We start from the raw sequence: 16,332 nt of genomic DNA on the forward strand, positions 1-16,332 counted from the left end.
TCCAACGCACAAGGATCTAGTTGAAGCTGGTACATCATTAGAGATGTCAGCTGGACCAAAAGTATGTGAAATGTGCAGGTAATTTCTAAGTGGTCTGAGCTGCAGGCTTCTTTACACTGGGGTTAGTCATGCTCTCGCAGCAGCAGCACAGAAGTGAGAGGAGGTATTGAAGTGAATGAAGCGCAGCCTGACGCCGATCGCCTCCTGACTCGCCGCTGCTGTAGGAGCGGAAAGAAAAAAAAAAAAAAAAAAAGATCCACCGACTTGAAAGAAAGAGATCAGCAGGAACAATCGGGAGAAGGAGCGAGAGAGAAGTTGCGCGGATTTTCACATGTCAAACATTTCTTTACAGTGACATTTGTGCTCGCTGAAGTGGGAGGACGCTTACAATTTGTAATGCTGAAATATGAGAGAACGGAACCGGGGCGGGTGAAGGCACATGGGAGAGGACTGTCCGTGTACTCTGGGCTCTAAAAGAAGAAGAAGAAGGAAAAAAAAAACACGATTTGCTTGGAACTGGATTTGGCGAAGTGGGATGATTACAAAAAGTTGATCTTTGGTTCCGGACGAAGCTCTTGCACACCTATCACGCCAAACCAACCTCAATGGATTGATAGACTGAGAGGGCTGAAGACACAGACTGTTCAAGTTTCATTTAACTTCTCATTTTAGAGTTGGAAGATCCAGCCTCCCTCAGAGGGGAGAGCCGATAATCCAGCATTATCTCGGTTACTGAAGCCAAAATGTTGCGGTTGTCTCTGACAGCTTTGAGTCTTTCATGGACTTTGTTCATCTGCAACGTGAGCAGAACTTCTGCACAAGAAAGACAGTAAGTAGCCTGTGTTTGCATGTGTTGTCTTTGAAGTGTGGTGCAGTGCTTTAACCTCTCTACAAGCATTTCCCATGTTCTCTGTCTGGAATTGCAACAGAGAAAACACTAAATTCATCTACTGAGTTTCAAATAAAATGGAAAAAACTGTGATTATTCATTTTATGTGACCTGTGGTCTTAGCAACATTAACCTTTAATTCTAATACGTGCAGCAAAGCATCTTGATCATCAGTGTATCATATTTACTTGATAATCAGACTGTGCAGTTTGTCATATTGTCTGTTAATATATGTGAGGATTTCATGTCATTGCAGATAATAACATTGCACTATCATAACGCACAGCCATTCATATTTTCACAGTTTTTCATTCATGTGTTATTTTTGGGTTTCCCAGACTTTTTCATGTTAAGGACTCCCAGAGTAGATGCACATTAGACCACGAACCCCCAGTTTCAGAGGGTTTTGTCTTAAGGAATCCCCTCTGTTTTATTTATTTTTTTTATCTTAAAGTTTGAAGGTATCAAAAGTCCTCAAATCAATGATCAAACTAGGATCATTATGAATTACAGTCAATCAAAACAGCCAAACCTATTTCTTCCCTTGTTGCTCCAACTTCCAAAAAATGTGATTAAGTTACTCTTTATGCTGGGGACCCCCTACAACCCACTCAAGGATCTCTGTTGGTCCCCGGACCCAGGTTTGAAACGTGCTTTGTTTTTGTACCTGTAACTAGTTACACAAAACGATAATGAGAGGTAGTCTGCACTGCTGCAGCTTTTGGAGGGGTTTTCTTGTGCCAGTTAAAGTGATGACAAATATTTTAGGTAAATCCAATCTACTTTATTGAGTTTTTCTCTACAGACTTAGAGGCAAAAGAGCTAAAATTGACTTTTGGCCTTTTGATGCCACCAGTCAGGCTGCTGCCAGCTGCTCAGATGTTTCCTCCTGACCTCGAGAGTTGCCTTAATAGCAAAGAGTTGTAAACAACGCTCCCAGTTTGTCCAGAGGGGAGGCATTGATTGTAACTCTATATAGTGAATGATGAAAAATTACTGACGAATTGAACTGCTCCACTTAGGGTGAAATTTGGGCAAAAAAAGCAAAAGTCTAAGAACATAAAACTATGTGACTGAACAAAAAAAGAACCGACTGTTAAAAGACTTCACCTACAAAAGAGAACACAAATCCTTATCAGGCACTGAGCAGCACTCAGCTGAGGACAAAAGTTGGGCAAAAACAATGAGAACTTGAGAGTACATCAAGCCATGTGACTGAAATACGCATGGTCTCCACCACCTGATCCAGGCTCATCCAAGAGCTGGTTAAACTCACTGTAGATCAAACGCACAGAGTCAATTTCCTCGTATTATCTTCCTTCTCCTGAAGCCTTATTTTCCAGGGGATTTTCTCATGACTTTCTCTCTCAGGAACTGCAGTTGCCTCCGGCTGTAATGCTGTAGTGCTGTAATGCCAACCACCTGATCCTTCTCTCAGGCATGCAATTGGGTTTGTGCTCAAGGCTTTGCTCATTCTTAATTTGTGTGATCTTCAGTTAAGTTTTCAGGGGGTGAGTGGGCCTGTTTGCCTTAGAAATTAGAGTAGGAATGACTGGCTCAAGACTTGAACAAATGTAGATATTTAGGCTTATATTGTTTCGGATACATGGTCTGCCACATGTGCAGGGACACTTTTATCAACTGCTCCACATGCCACTAACAGATTTAGTTATACAGGACCATGCTAACAAGAGCACCTATTATTCCATCTTTGTTACCTGAGAGATATTGCCTGTCAGTGCCAGATGGCATATTCTTTCATCCAAATAAAACTTAAATTGGGTTCTTTTTTTCCACACTGTTGATAAGCATCAAAGAATGACCTTTGCTCTGTGACCTCAGTGACAGGCTCCTTCCCTCAATTAAATGTCAGAGTGACTGTGTGGAATCTCAGTCGTTATTTTTCAAAACAGACTCCAGGTTCTGTCAGAGGTGCCAGACCACCCAAAGAGAACACTAGAGCAGAAAGATCATTGGCCAACAGGTACTGTGTCCCTGGTAACCATTGCAATTAAACCTGATCTCGCTGTACAGATCCATGTGGAATGTCCCTGTTTGTATGTGTGTTCGGTTGTACGTATGGACATGACGTGCGTGGCTCAGGGTAAAAGAGGGGAAGCAGAGAAATGTGACTTTGTGTTAAGATTACCTGTATGACTTCCTTCAAAATAGTATGAATAACTTCACTTCAAATCAGGAATGGGAAGACAATATCAGTGCACCTCAAAGCACAGCAGTGACGCCCTTCCACTCATTTCTACAGAGCATATGCTTACCTCTGTCCTCCTCATGTCTCTTTGTTCTCTGACCTCTCACCTCCACTGCTCACTGCTGCTGCAAGTCTGTTTACCAGGTCCAGCATGACAGCTCACATCCCACCCATCTTACAAAACCTGCTTCTAAAAAAAGTTGGCTAAAGCTGTGCAAAATGTAAATAAAAACGTAATACAGTTATTTGCAAATACTTTTGTCTTTGTAGGTGCAGCAACAGTTATCAAAAGTGTTTCTGTAGCCCACGTAGTAGTATCCTTTCGTGTGCGTTTTTAAAGCAGTGCCACCTGAGGGGTAAAAGGTCACAGGGATTAAAAGCTGGTTTTCAGCCTTACCCCCTACATGCACAGATGTCTTTTGAGGATGCCCCCTTCATACCCAATCATGGAACTATCATCTGTTATCAGTTAACCTGTTTATCTTTTGAATGTTCTGAACAGGTGTTTTTTAAGGATTCCACAACTTTCCCAAGCTTTTTTTTTCCTCCTTTCCCAACTTTTTTGACATGTGTTGCAGGTACCAAATTAAGAATGAGTGTATATTTACAAAAAAACAATAGTTTATCAGTTTGAATATTAAATATCTTTGTACTTTATTCAGTCGAATACAAGTTGAATAGTATGCACATCACTACACTCCATTTTTATTTACTTTTTACGCAGCCTCCCAAATTGATTCCCATCAAGTTCAGGATTAAGGCTCTTGTTTTCACATATAGCACCCTGCATGGTCAGACACTTCAGTATATCTCTGGCGTATCACATACATTATATCATCAGTTGGTCACTTAGGTCTTCTGACCAGGGTTTACTGGTTGTCCCTTGTGCTCAACTGAAAACAAAAGGTGATAGTGCTCTTGAAGCAGTGGCCCCGACACTGGAACGCTCTTCCTATAGACATACTTTCTGTGATGCCTTTAAAAAGCAGCTGAAGACTCATTCAGTCTAAATGGCCTTTGTCTCGCCTTGTGCTGTCTAGTGTTTGTAATTTTGTGTTTTTGAGGTATGTTTGTTCCTTTTTACTGCTTTTCAGGTGACATTTTTAACAATTTCACTTTTGTGAAAGGCGCTGTACTAAATAAACTTTCTTTATCTCCTGTCACCACCTCCTTTCCTCCTTACCAACTCACCTAACTACCTCTACTCGCTTTCCCTCCACTTTATCTTTATCTGTCTGTCTATCTGTCTCCCCTCCTTTCTCTCCATCTTGCTTTTCTCAGGGGTTATTTGGTCGCTGCGCCCTCTGTGTTTCGAGCAGGCGTGGAGGAGAGCGTGAGCGTAACCATCTTTAATGCGAGAGCAGAGACACGCGTCCAGGTGCAGCTGTCGGTGAAGGGACAGACGGTCGCCCACAGCCACGGCTCAGTGCTCGGTGAGAACAAATTCTGAAGCTAAGGTTACACTTTTTAGAGGGAAAACTTGCAGTAACAAGTTGTACTGTGAGATATCCCCTTTTTTGTGATTCACTCAAAGAATGTTGAGATCATACTGCTGGCAAAAACATAGACATAGATTGAAGAACCTGTTTGACCTCTGTCCTCACTGTGTGCTCCTGACCAGCTAGACATTATCTTTGATTGGAGGCATCAGTTCAGCCCACCCCACCGGCCACTTAGTGTATACAGTGTGCGATTTGTTTGACAGCATCATTAATAAATGGTGTTAGCTCTACCTCAAAATGGCATAGAGACAGGCTGCAGCTGGATTTCCTGCTAACCCAGGGTGAACACCTCCAGGCAAACTCAGCAGCAGTATTAATAGCATAATACAGATGTTCGTACAGATTTCACTGCATTAAAACATCTCGTTGTTTCTATTTTAGACAAAGGCATCATCAAGCTAAAGGTGAGTCTATAACTTTGTTCGACTTGGTCTGTTTTCTCAGCGTCAGTGTGTGCATGCTGCTTTCCAGAGATGTGTTTAAAATGCGCTGTTTAGCGGTGACAGCTGCACAGTAGTGAGAGCCCCTTGTCCGTTGTGTGCACATTCCTCAGGCAACATGCAAATCAACACTAACATTATTTGTAATGCAACATCTGTCTCTGCTCATTCATTGGGAATAAGGTAACAGCCTCAATGTAATATGCAACAGCTGTTGACGTGCATGTATGGTCCGCCGCCCCCGAAGGCTGGAATAGATCAATCTAGTGTACACAACTCGATTCTTCCCCTCTGTCTCTCTCCCTCTCCCCTCCCTGTAACCTCCACCCTCATTCTCTTGAAGTACAGTCATGTGTCGTGTGCTGTGTTATAGCTTGGCATCTTCCTCTGGTGTTTACATGTCATTCTTTTCTTATGCTGTAGCTTTTGTTTTTTAAAAGTATTCAAAATATTGAATGAAGGTGAATAATTTTAATTGTGTACAGCAGCCAAAAGTAAACATTTTAACCTTTGCCCATTGACCTGATTTACTTCAGTCCTGATCATCTTTGTGGTTTTGTTTGTGTTTATGTGTGTGTGTGTGTGTGTATGCCGCCAGGTTCCCTCCGGGCTAAGAGGACAGGCCCATCTGAAGGTGTGGGGGAACCGTCACCTCACAGAAGGAGGCTACATCTTCCACAACTACACCACCGTCACAGTGGAGAGCAAAGGCACAGCTGTCTTCATCCAGACCGACAAGCCCGTCTACAAACCCAAACATAAAGGTTCCCTCATAGTGCACCTGGTAGTTAATCAGTTAATCACTGCACAGAAATGCAGAGTATTAAGGCTTATTTTAAGTGTTTTGTCATACAATGCAACTTGGTTAATGAACCAGAGATGCAGCCATGTAGACACTGAAGAACAAAGATGGAAATAAGTGCTGAGATTATGTGGTCCTAATTCTGGTATTATGGTGATTTCTTAAGTGTACAAATGAGCTTTGTAGATTTGTTTACTGAGCCTAAGTTTTCATTTGTTCTGGCTGATATAATAATGTAATATAATTCACATTTTCAAGCTAGCTTTTTAATTTAATAAATTAAGTCCGACAGTCAGTTTTATCAATTTGGTCAAGCAACACAATTTTAGAATTTGTCCCTGATTCATTAATCTGAAGAGGACATTCAGATATACTAGAGAAAGTTTGTTTTTTATGGTAGAAGTTTGCAAACCTTTTGCTGTATTTTACAATATTACATTTCTTTCCCTGTCTTTAGTGCTCATCAATGTCTACACAGTCACCCCTGACCTGAGGCCAGTAAATGATAAGGTAATTCAAAATTCATGTCACTTTAAACAAACATTTGACACAATTAATGGCAGGCAACTAATGAAGAATTTAAACACCACTTTACAACAAGAATCTGATTTATAATTGGTTTATAATTAGTTTACAATAAGATTAATAAGGTAAAGTGTAAACACTTTATAAATCAATAATAAGCTGTTACAACACATAAAATAAAAGGGCAGCAGTGACCTGTTGCTTGCCAAATAGTGAGCCCATATAGCCCATTTAACCACTGTTGTCATACCTTAATAGTCAAAAAGTTATCAAATTGACATATCAAATTACCAGATTCATACATTAATGATTTGGCAGTATTGTTACCTTGATATTTTCAGCATGCATTGTTTTGAAAATAATAATGAACCCACATTAATGTATGAAAACTGTGATATATCTTGTTTAGAATTGTTTATCAATGATTTATACAGTGTTTACAACATAATTAATAACTCAATTATACACCATTTACAAGTCATTTCTAAGGGTAGACTTATTGTAAAGTGGTACTAGAATGGACTAATATTTTAATTCTAATTCTTTACTCCAAACGAATAAGATTTGTGGTAAAATCTGTACTGCAAAAAATTCTGTATGTCCAAAACTATGTTTACATTATTTAAAAGATACGTTCACATTTCTTCCATATCACCTCAACAGCTGAACAACATAATATTTAGCATCAGCATACTTTTCCATCTCTAATTGCTGGAATTAAGAGGAGAAACCTAGCCTCCCGTGAGTGCAGAGAAATGTACAGTTACCTATTTACAGAAGCCAAGCTCGAGTCATTTCTCCTGGAATGTCAGCAATGGCTCCAAATATACTGTGCAACTGTGCAGACAGATGGTTTATTGATGTTTGCAGCTATAAAGGTCTGCTCCTGGTTGAGGGCAATACTCACTTTCACAGATGGATGATTGTTGGATAAGGAAGGAGTGGGGAGAAGTGTTGGGAAGAGAGACACAGGATCCTCTCTGGGCTTTACAGTTTGTGTCTGATTCATAACGTCTTGTACTTGTCTTTCTCTTTTTTTTTTTCTCCTTCAGATTGAGGCGTATGTTTTGGTGAGTGGAGGCTGGCGGGACCACCCAGGGGACAGTGGCAATTTTAGTTCCCAGCCTGGTTGGAGATTACAGAGCAGAAGTCAGGGCAGCTCACCTAGATAACAGGGTGCTCTTTGGAACAGTACGAGGATAAACAACATGAAAGGAAGCTCCTCTCTTCTTGTCTCTTCTTTTGGTTTTGTCTTTATCAGTCCCCCTACTGCCCCACACACACTGTGTCTCCCTCTCTCTTACTTACTGACCTCGCTCATTTATTGTCTCTTCCCAGATCTTGAAACATTTGTTGGGCAAATAATAAGCTGCTGTTTCATAAGTAGCTTAGGCATGGCTTATAACTAACGACAAGCACTTAAATGTGTGTTTTTTTTTACTACTCTTTTACCTGCAGCCGTTGTATCACCTGAGGAAAAGTTGTAAAAGTATTTTGACAGTGGTCTGAGACAGGAGCCAAGGTCAAGTTCAGTTCACGGACTGTTAGACTTGACTCAACAGTTACAATGTATGACTTTGCCACAAATGGCAATATGCAAATGAATTATTAACATACAGTTGTTCAACACTTCAGCTGGTTTCTGATTTTCTAATTTGATCTCTCAGGATCCAAGGGGATCCAGGATGGTCCAGTGGAAAGGTCTAAAATCTATCTGCTGCGGTGAGCCACGTCTTCTACAAAGTCTTTGCACCGTCATCGCGTAGTCTGTCGAGTCAGATTTCATTGCAGTGTTTCTCTTGGTGACATTTTTATATGCCTGCTCATTTAATTCAGTTCACTGTCAAGAGTGTCTATAGTAGTATGCATGTGGTTAATCACGGTCAGCATACAGGCGTTGAAGGTGTTAACTGGATTTCTCTGTCCTACAGGCGTTGTGAACATGAGTTTCCCTCTGTCGGACCAGCCTGTGTTTGGAGAGTGGTTTATCTTTGTGGAGGTGCAGGGCCACACCTATAACAAGTCGTTTGAAGTGCAGAAATACGGTGAGGCCTTGAACATACAAGTGGGTTGTACACAGTTAACAGCATTGTTAATCATGAGGTTTTTTTTTAATTAGTATTATTTACATTTTAGGCTTTTTACATTTCCCTGTAGTTCTTTCTTGTTTTAGTTTTTTTTAATTTATTTCTAATCGTGATAATGTTGATACTCCGTGCTTAGTCTATTTTTTTCTATGTATTTTCTTTGTGAAACAAATTAAAACTAAAAAGTTTGCTTCATTTTGAAGACATAGTATGAAGTGTGACATAAGCTACATTGTTGTCTTTAAAATGTTTTTTTTTTTTTTTCGGACACGTGCCAGATGCCATAAGTAGGTGGGGGTGGAGAAAAAAAACTTACCAGGAGAATTACCAATTCTGCCTTGGATTTCGGTTGAAATTGAAAGATCATTCTGATCGATTTTCCATTCAATATTGAAATTGTGACACCCCTAGACATGAATTTAGTTGTATAATAACATTTTTAATGCATCGCCAACTTGCCAGAAGCCACTAATGCGGAGTACAAGAGAAAGTACAACAAAAATACGCCAAAAACTAGAATGTAATGTAGCTGAAGTGATGTTCTGTATCCTCCCTCACAGTGATGCCCAAGTTTGAGTTGGTGATTGATCCACCGCACTACATTCGTGATCTGAACTCATGTGAACAAGCTACTGTCAGGGCCAGGTAAATCACTTAAAATTTACCAAAGAATATATCCAACAGAAGTCCTCCTCTATGTGAGGGGCACTTTTGTTTGGCTCACTGTCCATAAAGTGCTGACACCTATAGCTCTGTTTTACTACATTCATCATGCTTTCATTGAGCTTTGTTTCTTTGTTCACTGACCCTTGCTGCCTTGTAGATGTAGAGGTCTGACATGTCATTGTTGTTCAGGTACACCTTTGGTAAACCAGTGGCAGGGAAGCTGATGGTTAATATGACAGTGAACGGAGTTGGCTACTACCGTCATGAGATGGGGCATCCGGTCATTAAAACCATGGAGGTCAGTTTATTTATTCCCTAATGCTGCCTATTAATGCTCCTGTTTGTGAATTTTTTTATCAAATAATTCAAGGCTGGTGTTGAAATAAGATTGTTGATTGTGTCATTTGAATTGTTAGTTGAGGCTGAATTTTACCAACCGTTCAAAATATTATTGTGATCATACATATATTGTACATAATTATTATTTTGGATGACCTGAAGCGCAGCACTAGAATAATGTTCCACATGTTCATAGTACTAGATTCAAATCTGTTTTATTGAGCCAGGAAAAAATATACATACAGTATATTGTTGTGTCAATGCTTACTTACATTCATATGAATGAACTGCAAAAAAGTATTGTATTTATATGGATTGTATTTTGAGACTGGAAGATTATCCAAAATGAGATTTAAAAAGGAAAGGAGAAGTTTTCAAATTAAAGGAAATAAATAATCAAATTAAATAAAAATTGACTCTATACTAAATCAATAAAAGGCTAAATAACTTACCTTTATCTTCATTTTTAATTCTCAGATCAAAGGCTCTGCAAACTTTAGCTTGTGTGTGAAGGACATGATGCCCGTGGATGTAGCTGATCACTTCAGGGGCTCTGTGAGTATTTGGGCGTCAGTGACCAGTATAGATGGAAGCAGACAAACCACGTTTGACGACTCAACACCCGTCCATAAGCAGCTCATCGACATCAAGTACTCCAAGGACACCCGCAAACAGTTCAAGCCTGGTCTGCCTTACAAAGGGAAGGTGAGACAGTACAATGTAGCTTTTGACACCTGTAGACACACAACTATGCACTGCTACATACTGTGCTAAAATAAAACCCTCTTCCTGTAGATTGAGGTGACCTACCCTGATGGGAGCCCAGCTGATGGGGTGAAGGTGCGTGTCAAGGCAGAGCTGACCCCCAAGGACAACGTCTACACCAGCGAACTGATCTCCAAGGACGGCCAGGCCACCTTTGAGATCCCATCCATCCCTACTGCTGCCCAGTATGTCTGGCTAGAGGTCAGTGGCTGTGGTAGCAGATGTGAGGATCTCCTTTTAAGCAAATCCTATCAAAACTTAAGAGTTGTATTTTTTGTTTGATGCAGACCAAGGTTACGTCCATTGACGGGAAGACAGTTGGAGACCAGTACCTGCCCAGTTACCTGTCTATCAGTAGCTGGTACTCTCCCAGCAGGTGTCACATCCAGATTCAGAACCCAAGTGGTCCTCTTAAGGTAAGTGCTGCCTTCTTTTCTTCCTAAATTTCCAGACAATATCCTGTTAGTGTTGCTATGTTGAACATCAGTGTTATTGCTTTGAATTACAGCCTCATTTTGGACTTTATTTTGTGAAAAAAATAACATTCTAGTCGAACGTAATGCTACGATACAGTCACTAATATGATAATACTAGCCTATTTGAATCTTTCTGTGTGTGCAGGTTGGCCAAGAAGCAGAAGTTGCTCTCAAATCCACGTGTCCCTGTAACTTCACCCTCCACTATGAAGTGACATCCAGAGGGAACATCATCCAATCAGGCCAACAATCAGCCAACCTGACAGCTGCACACAGAGGAAAACGGGCTACGGTCACCTTTGATAAGAACATTCACACCACACAGCTTCCTCCTTCTGCCGCTGGTTAGCATCTTTTTATCCCCTTTTTTTATTCCCCTCGGAAAAGTTGTTCTTCAGTCCTATTAGGAGATCTTTTTTTACTCCCAGCATCATGGGCTAGAAGCTAAAATATTTGCGCCCAGTTGCACAAAATCAGACTAAAGTTTCCCTCCATTTGCATGAAATCACCATAAGGATTTCTATTGGATGTTGAAAGGAACCCCCCCCCCCCCTGATCTCCAAGTGTTTGCTCCCAGCAACTTAAGTGTTGCCTTATGAATTGGTAGAATGTCCATAGCATCTATTTTTCTTAGAAAATTTTAAGGGGCCCATAACAGTCCCTTAAAAGTGAAATAATTTGTGGCACACAAGACAATGGCTGAATTTCTGGTAATTGAATAAGAGGAGAAGACATCATTTTTCAGGACAGGGAAAATCCACTGGATACTAGGAGCTTTGTTAGGGACTTTGTAGCTAGTTTGCCAAGTGTTAACATGGCTCTGTCTCACATATTAACATTAGCTATACGTTGATGTTTTCTCTTCATGCTCTCACAGTAATATTTTCATATTTTTTCATCACTTCATCTACAGTTAAGTTTCACAGCAGATTTCTCACATGGATTTTGTCAGTTACTTCTTGCCACGTCTCTTCATTGACAATAATGCTGTTAAGTGACGTGTAACCATGGTAACTGAAGTGCAGTGCTGTATTATAATAGTAACTGTTTTGAAAGCTTTAGTCTAAACACTTACGCAAAGAGACAGTCTAAGAGGCTTTATGCAATGCTCCCTAGAGAACCCCTTAACTAAGGGAACTATTTTGCTGAGGGGGCAAGTTTGAAACTTAAGGTGGTTTATGCAACCGGGCACTGAGCTTCATTATGCCTGAAGACATGGCACTCGGCCACTTTTATCAAAGTGTCACACACATGCCTTCCTTTATCACAGACTTCTTTAACATCAGATGACAAGATAGGCTTAATGAAAACCGTATCACCCCCTTTTGCCGTCTCTCTCTCTGCCAGGTGCCGCAGGCTCCACCTCCCAGGCCGAGATGGACAGCTGTGTGTCCTATCTGCGTTTCCCAGTTAGCCACAGCATGGCACCCCTCAGCCGTCTGCTGGTCTACTACGTGAGGGAAAACGGCGAAGGCGTCACAGACAGTCTGCAAATCCCCATCCAGCCCGACTTTGAGAACCAGGTTAGCATTACCATGTAACGTAAGGCTTCACTGTACATCGTGAAAAATAGTGTAAGGTTTACTCCACACAGTAGGGCTTTATTCTCATAAATTATGTATATCAGCATTATTCACTACAACTCAGTGAAAACAGATTAGACCAAAATCCTCTTTATAAACCTTTATTAACAAGGAAAAGCCTTTATTACCCTATTAACACACATTAAATTTGTGATAACTGGAGTTAAGTTCCTTGCCCAAACATTGATGTTGGATATAAAACAGTTATTATAAAAATAGCTTTATTATGTAATAATTAATAAAAACTGGAAAAAGCAGCACAGTCTGTGTATACATTTTGGAACTGAGCCCAGGTATCCATGCACCAGCTCTGTCCACAGTGTAATGTCTGTAAACAAACAGCTGTGTTGGCCTGGGAGAGCTCCCCAGTTCCTGCCTGCATTAGGTGGAGTTAACTCCCTGAAGTATTTACAGCTCCCTGGTATGCCATTACAACACTCTGTGTGTGTGTGCGTGTGTGTGTGAGAGCGTGTGTGTGTGTGTGTGTGTGCGAGTGTGTGTTGGAGGAGGGGGTTGTGAGGGCATGATTAGACAGAGGCCATGCAGGCCGCAGGCAGATGAGTGGGGTCGTGACAGGAGAGGATGACAGGTTACGGAGTGGTGAAAGGAGGGCAGCGGAACCGATTAACGGGGCTAATTTGTGACTGCGTGCTGCTGAAAAATAGTTTTGATGTGTGAAAGTTTACGGCCGAGTTTCACCATCCCACCTCCTCTCAGAGCCTGTAGTTTTCCACTCTGTCCTTATGTTTCCCACCACATCTCACTATCTTAACAGAACAGGATTGATGTTCTTCCACTGTATGTGATACAAACACTGCTACTGAAGAACTGTCAGGCAACACTGCCAACTAGTGCTGAAACATTTAGTCAATTCATTGATTGGTATACTGAGGAAAAATAAATGAACAACAACAATAATTGATTTATGGTTTATGTCATTTATCAGGAAGAAATGCCAATCATTGTTTTCCATCTTTTTAATGTGAGGCTCTATTTCATATCTTTGATAATGTCTACTACAATATTACATGGTTAATTAGTTTATTTTGTTATTTTGATGTTATTTTATAAAAGGAATGCTACTAACTGTTGCATCGTGTTTGTTTTGCAATTGCACATACATAATTCAAGCAGTCATTGCCAAAGACAATTCATGCCTGTTTTTTTTTGTATGTTTATGTCATTGCTGACTACTTTTATTTCATTTTATAAGAGAATGAAAGCAGAATTTTATTCAAACAGAAGTGCAGTGAACATCTGATTAATTTTTTAATTAAGGACATTTCATCATCAAGTCGTCATTTTTCATATCTCGAGAAATATTTATTATTTTTATTGTTGTATTATTGTATCTGTAGGGTTTTTTTTTTATTGTTACATCCCTTGTAGTCAGTTTTCAATGATTAATCGATAAATCCACAGATGAATCATTAGATGGGTGCATCCCTACTGCAAGTTTTTGTTTGAGGTTTACTGCACAATATTATAGTTTCAAGCACTTGTAAAAATGCATGCTAGAGCATTGAAGTGCTCATTTATGGTTAACATATTCTCTGTTGACTTGTGCTTGTTGGTTTGCAGGTGTCTGTTTCTCTGTCAGCTAATGAATCCATGCCAGGGGACCCAGTGACGCTGCACGTCCACGGAGAAAAAGGCTCCTGTGTGTGTGTGGCCATCGTGGATAAGAGCCTTTATCTATTAAAGCCGGACTTTCAGCTCAGTCCAGACAAGGTTTGTACCAAGTTTACAGTGATATTTCACTCATTGTCTAACTGTTGTTTGTCTTAAAAAAAGGCATTTAAGTTTCATCTCAAACTGAAAGTCCAGTGTCATATATTTGTCTCATTTTAACATTACTTTTTCTTACATCTTTGCTTAGTCTAAAGAAGAATAAACTTATGTATGAGATGTGGGATGTAAATAATTGACCAATCAGAATTGAGTATTCAACAGAGAAATGTAATATATTTGTGTGTGTATATACAATATGCACAGTGCCTTACCTCCTTTTCCATGCCCAGTTGTCTTTTTACTTTATATTTGATATTTTTATATTTCATGTTTATATTTTATATTTTTATTCTATATTTAACTCTGTAGTTTGTTACTGCACACTGGATCTTGTATTCGTAAACTGTGTTTGTGTGTTTTATCTGAGTTTGTCTCCTCTGTGCAGGTGTTTAAAGAGCTGGCAGACTTTGATGTTTCGGATGCCTTCGGCATTCCTAAAGACGACGGACACTTCTGGTGGCCTGGGCTGTCGTCAAAGAGACGCAGGCGGTCCTCTGTGTTCCCGTGGCATTGGGACATCACCAAGGACGCACGCTTCGCTTTCACAGTGAGAAGACACACATAGTTAAAGAGCCTGCGGTGATCACACAGGGATTTTTAAAAAAAAATAGTAATCTTAGTGCGTGTGTATGTTTTTATTTCTCATGTTTAACTCAGGAAACAGGGCTGGTTGTGATGACAGATATGGTGAGTTTAAACCACCGGCAGAGTGGGGGCATGTACACAGACGAGGCCGTTCCCGCCTTCCAGCCACACACCTCCACCTTAGTGGCTGCCATGCACTCTCGACCTACAGCCAGGTAATGGACGTAGTATGGAGAAGTCAGAGGTTGTCTCTGGGCATCTACTAACCAGTCTGAGATCTCTCTGAGATACCTAAATATACAAGTATTATCCAACTCCAACTGTGGTGTGGCTTTTTTCTTAACTGATATAGAAAGTTCAGAAAGTTTTATTTATTATTTTTATCTCAACATTAATAAATCAATACATTAAATATAAATGTACAACAAAGTTAACAGGTTGAAATTGTGTGTCCTGCAAAAGGATATTCATTTCCTGATGTGACCATAACACTTATTCCACTTCTCTTAATGGTAGCAGAAGTTTTTGATGTGTTGCTGATACTTTCACTCAACCACACACACAATCATTAAGCATTTACTTTACTGAAACAACTAATTTGAAAGCAAGAGAGAGCAATGATGACTTATTACTTCCTAGCAATACAATACAGTAATATTTCAGTGTTGGGCATTCTTGGGTTGAACAAGGTCTCCAAGATGAGTAATAGACAAGCAGAGAAAAACATGACAAAAGAAATTAGTTTTGTTAGTTTGTCCATATTTCAGGTCTGCATTCCTTAATGCCACAAACACTTTCTCATCACGATGATGAACATTAAACACATGACGTGACTTAGAGGATGTCAGCGTGGAATTCAGAATAATACATTTCCCAATTATGGTATTGTTTTATTGTGAGCAGCTGAAGCCTTTTATTGATGTCAGCTTGTGTTTTGGTTGCAGAGCAGAGAAGCGTAGGCGTACATTTTTCCCAGAGACTTGGGTGTGGCACTGCCTCAACGTCAGGTATTTAAATCTTTATATAAATATTTCCCTTCTCTCTCTCTCTCTCTCTCTCTCTCTCTCTCTCTCTCTGTGTGTGTGTGTGTGTGTGTGTGTGTGTGTGTTACATGCCTGTGGCCACATTTATCAGGTGCACGAGATTGTCTATACTTACATGGGATTTAGTCACAATCTAAAGCATTTAGGGGAGTGTAGAAATGGAGAGAAGTGTAGGGATGAAACGGACAGGACACAAAACATTCATAGACTGAAAGGGGATAAGAATGGGGTTTAACAGGATGAGGAAGGAGGTGTGAAGACAAGAAGATCCCACTTTATTTTACAGTACATTAATAAGATGTGACAAGCAGTAAATTGTATTGAATTAGACAGAAAATAGAAATAATGTGTTCTTTATCAGACAGTATTAGACCCTGTATTACTCATTCAACTTTATTAGAGGGTAATTTGGGACACAGTACAACAGAACTTGACTGTAAAATAAAGTTAAATCACATATCTGCTACCTCCCCATTTAAAAACAATATGAGAACCAGATCTACAAAATTATAGAGGAATATTTTGCCTGTCGGTGACTGAAAAGACTTATTGTAATACTGTAGGTATTTGTACGTGACCAGTCAAAGATGTAGTGTCTCAAGTAGCAGATATGTGAGTTCACTTTAGTTT

The 16,332-nt window shown here is 40.0% G+C and overlaps 1 protein-coding gene across 2 annotated transcripts in view; it reads left to right on the forward strand.

Moving 5' to 3' along the window:
- The first annotated feature begins 31 nt into the window (after positions 1-31).
- Positions 32-16,332, forward strand: part of cpamd8 (C3 and PZP like alpha-2-macroglobulin domain containing 8) — a 61,962-nt gene continuing 45,661 nt past the window's right edge. The window contains exons 1-19 of one of the 2 annotated variants that reach the window (XM_084723062.1): positions 32-829; positions 4,380-4,531; positions 4,982-5,004; positions 5,639-5,804; positions 6,300-6,352; positions 7,420-7,437; positions 8,035-8,089; positions 8,299-8,412; positions 9,015-9,099; positions 9,310-9,418; positions 9,937-10,164; positions 10,255-10,425; positions 10,512-10,640; positions 10,846-11,044; positions 12,048-12,223; positions 13,865-14,014; positions 14,460-14,621; positions 14,732-14,874; positions 15,604-15,666. In XM_084723062.1, coding sequence (XP_084579188.1) covers positions 744-829; positions 4,380-4,531; positions 4,982-5,004; positions 5,639-5,804; positions 6,300-6,352; positions 7,420-7,437; positions 8,035-8,089; positions 8,299-8,412; positions 9,015-9,099; positions 9,310-9,418; positions 9,937-10,164; positions 10,255-10,425; positions 10,512-10,640; positions 10,846-11,044; positions 12,048-12,223; positions 13,865-14,014; positions 14,460-14,621; positions 14,732-14,874; positions 15,604-15,666 — 2,282 coding nt within the window. In that variant the 5' untranslated portion in view covers positions 32-743. The remainder of the gene's footprint in view (positions 830-4,379; positions 4,532-4,981; positions 5,005-5,638; positions 5,805-6,299; positions 6,353-7,419; positions 7,438-8,034; positions 8,090-8,298; positions 8,413-9,014; positions 9,100-9,309; positions 9,419-9,936; positions 10,165-10,254; positions 10,426-10,511; positions 10,641-10,845; positions 11,045-12,047; positions 12,224-13,864; positions 14,015-14,459; positions 14,622-14,731; positions 14,875-15,603; positions 15,667-16,332) is intronic. The other variant, XM_084723061.1, reaches the window with a different exon arrangement.

This window comes from Lutjanus erythropterus, chromosome 7 (genome assembly GCF_056507025.1).
Source record: "Lutjanus erythropterus isolate fLutEry1 chromosome 7, fLutEry1.hap2, whole genome shotgun sequence".
NCBI classification, from domain to species: domain Eukaryota; kingdom Metazoa; phylum Chordata; class Actinopteri; order Lutjaniformes; family Lutjanidae; genus Lutjanus; species Lutjanus erythropterus.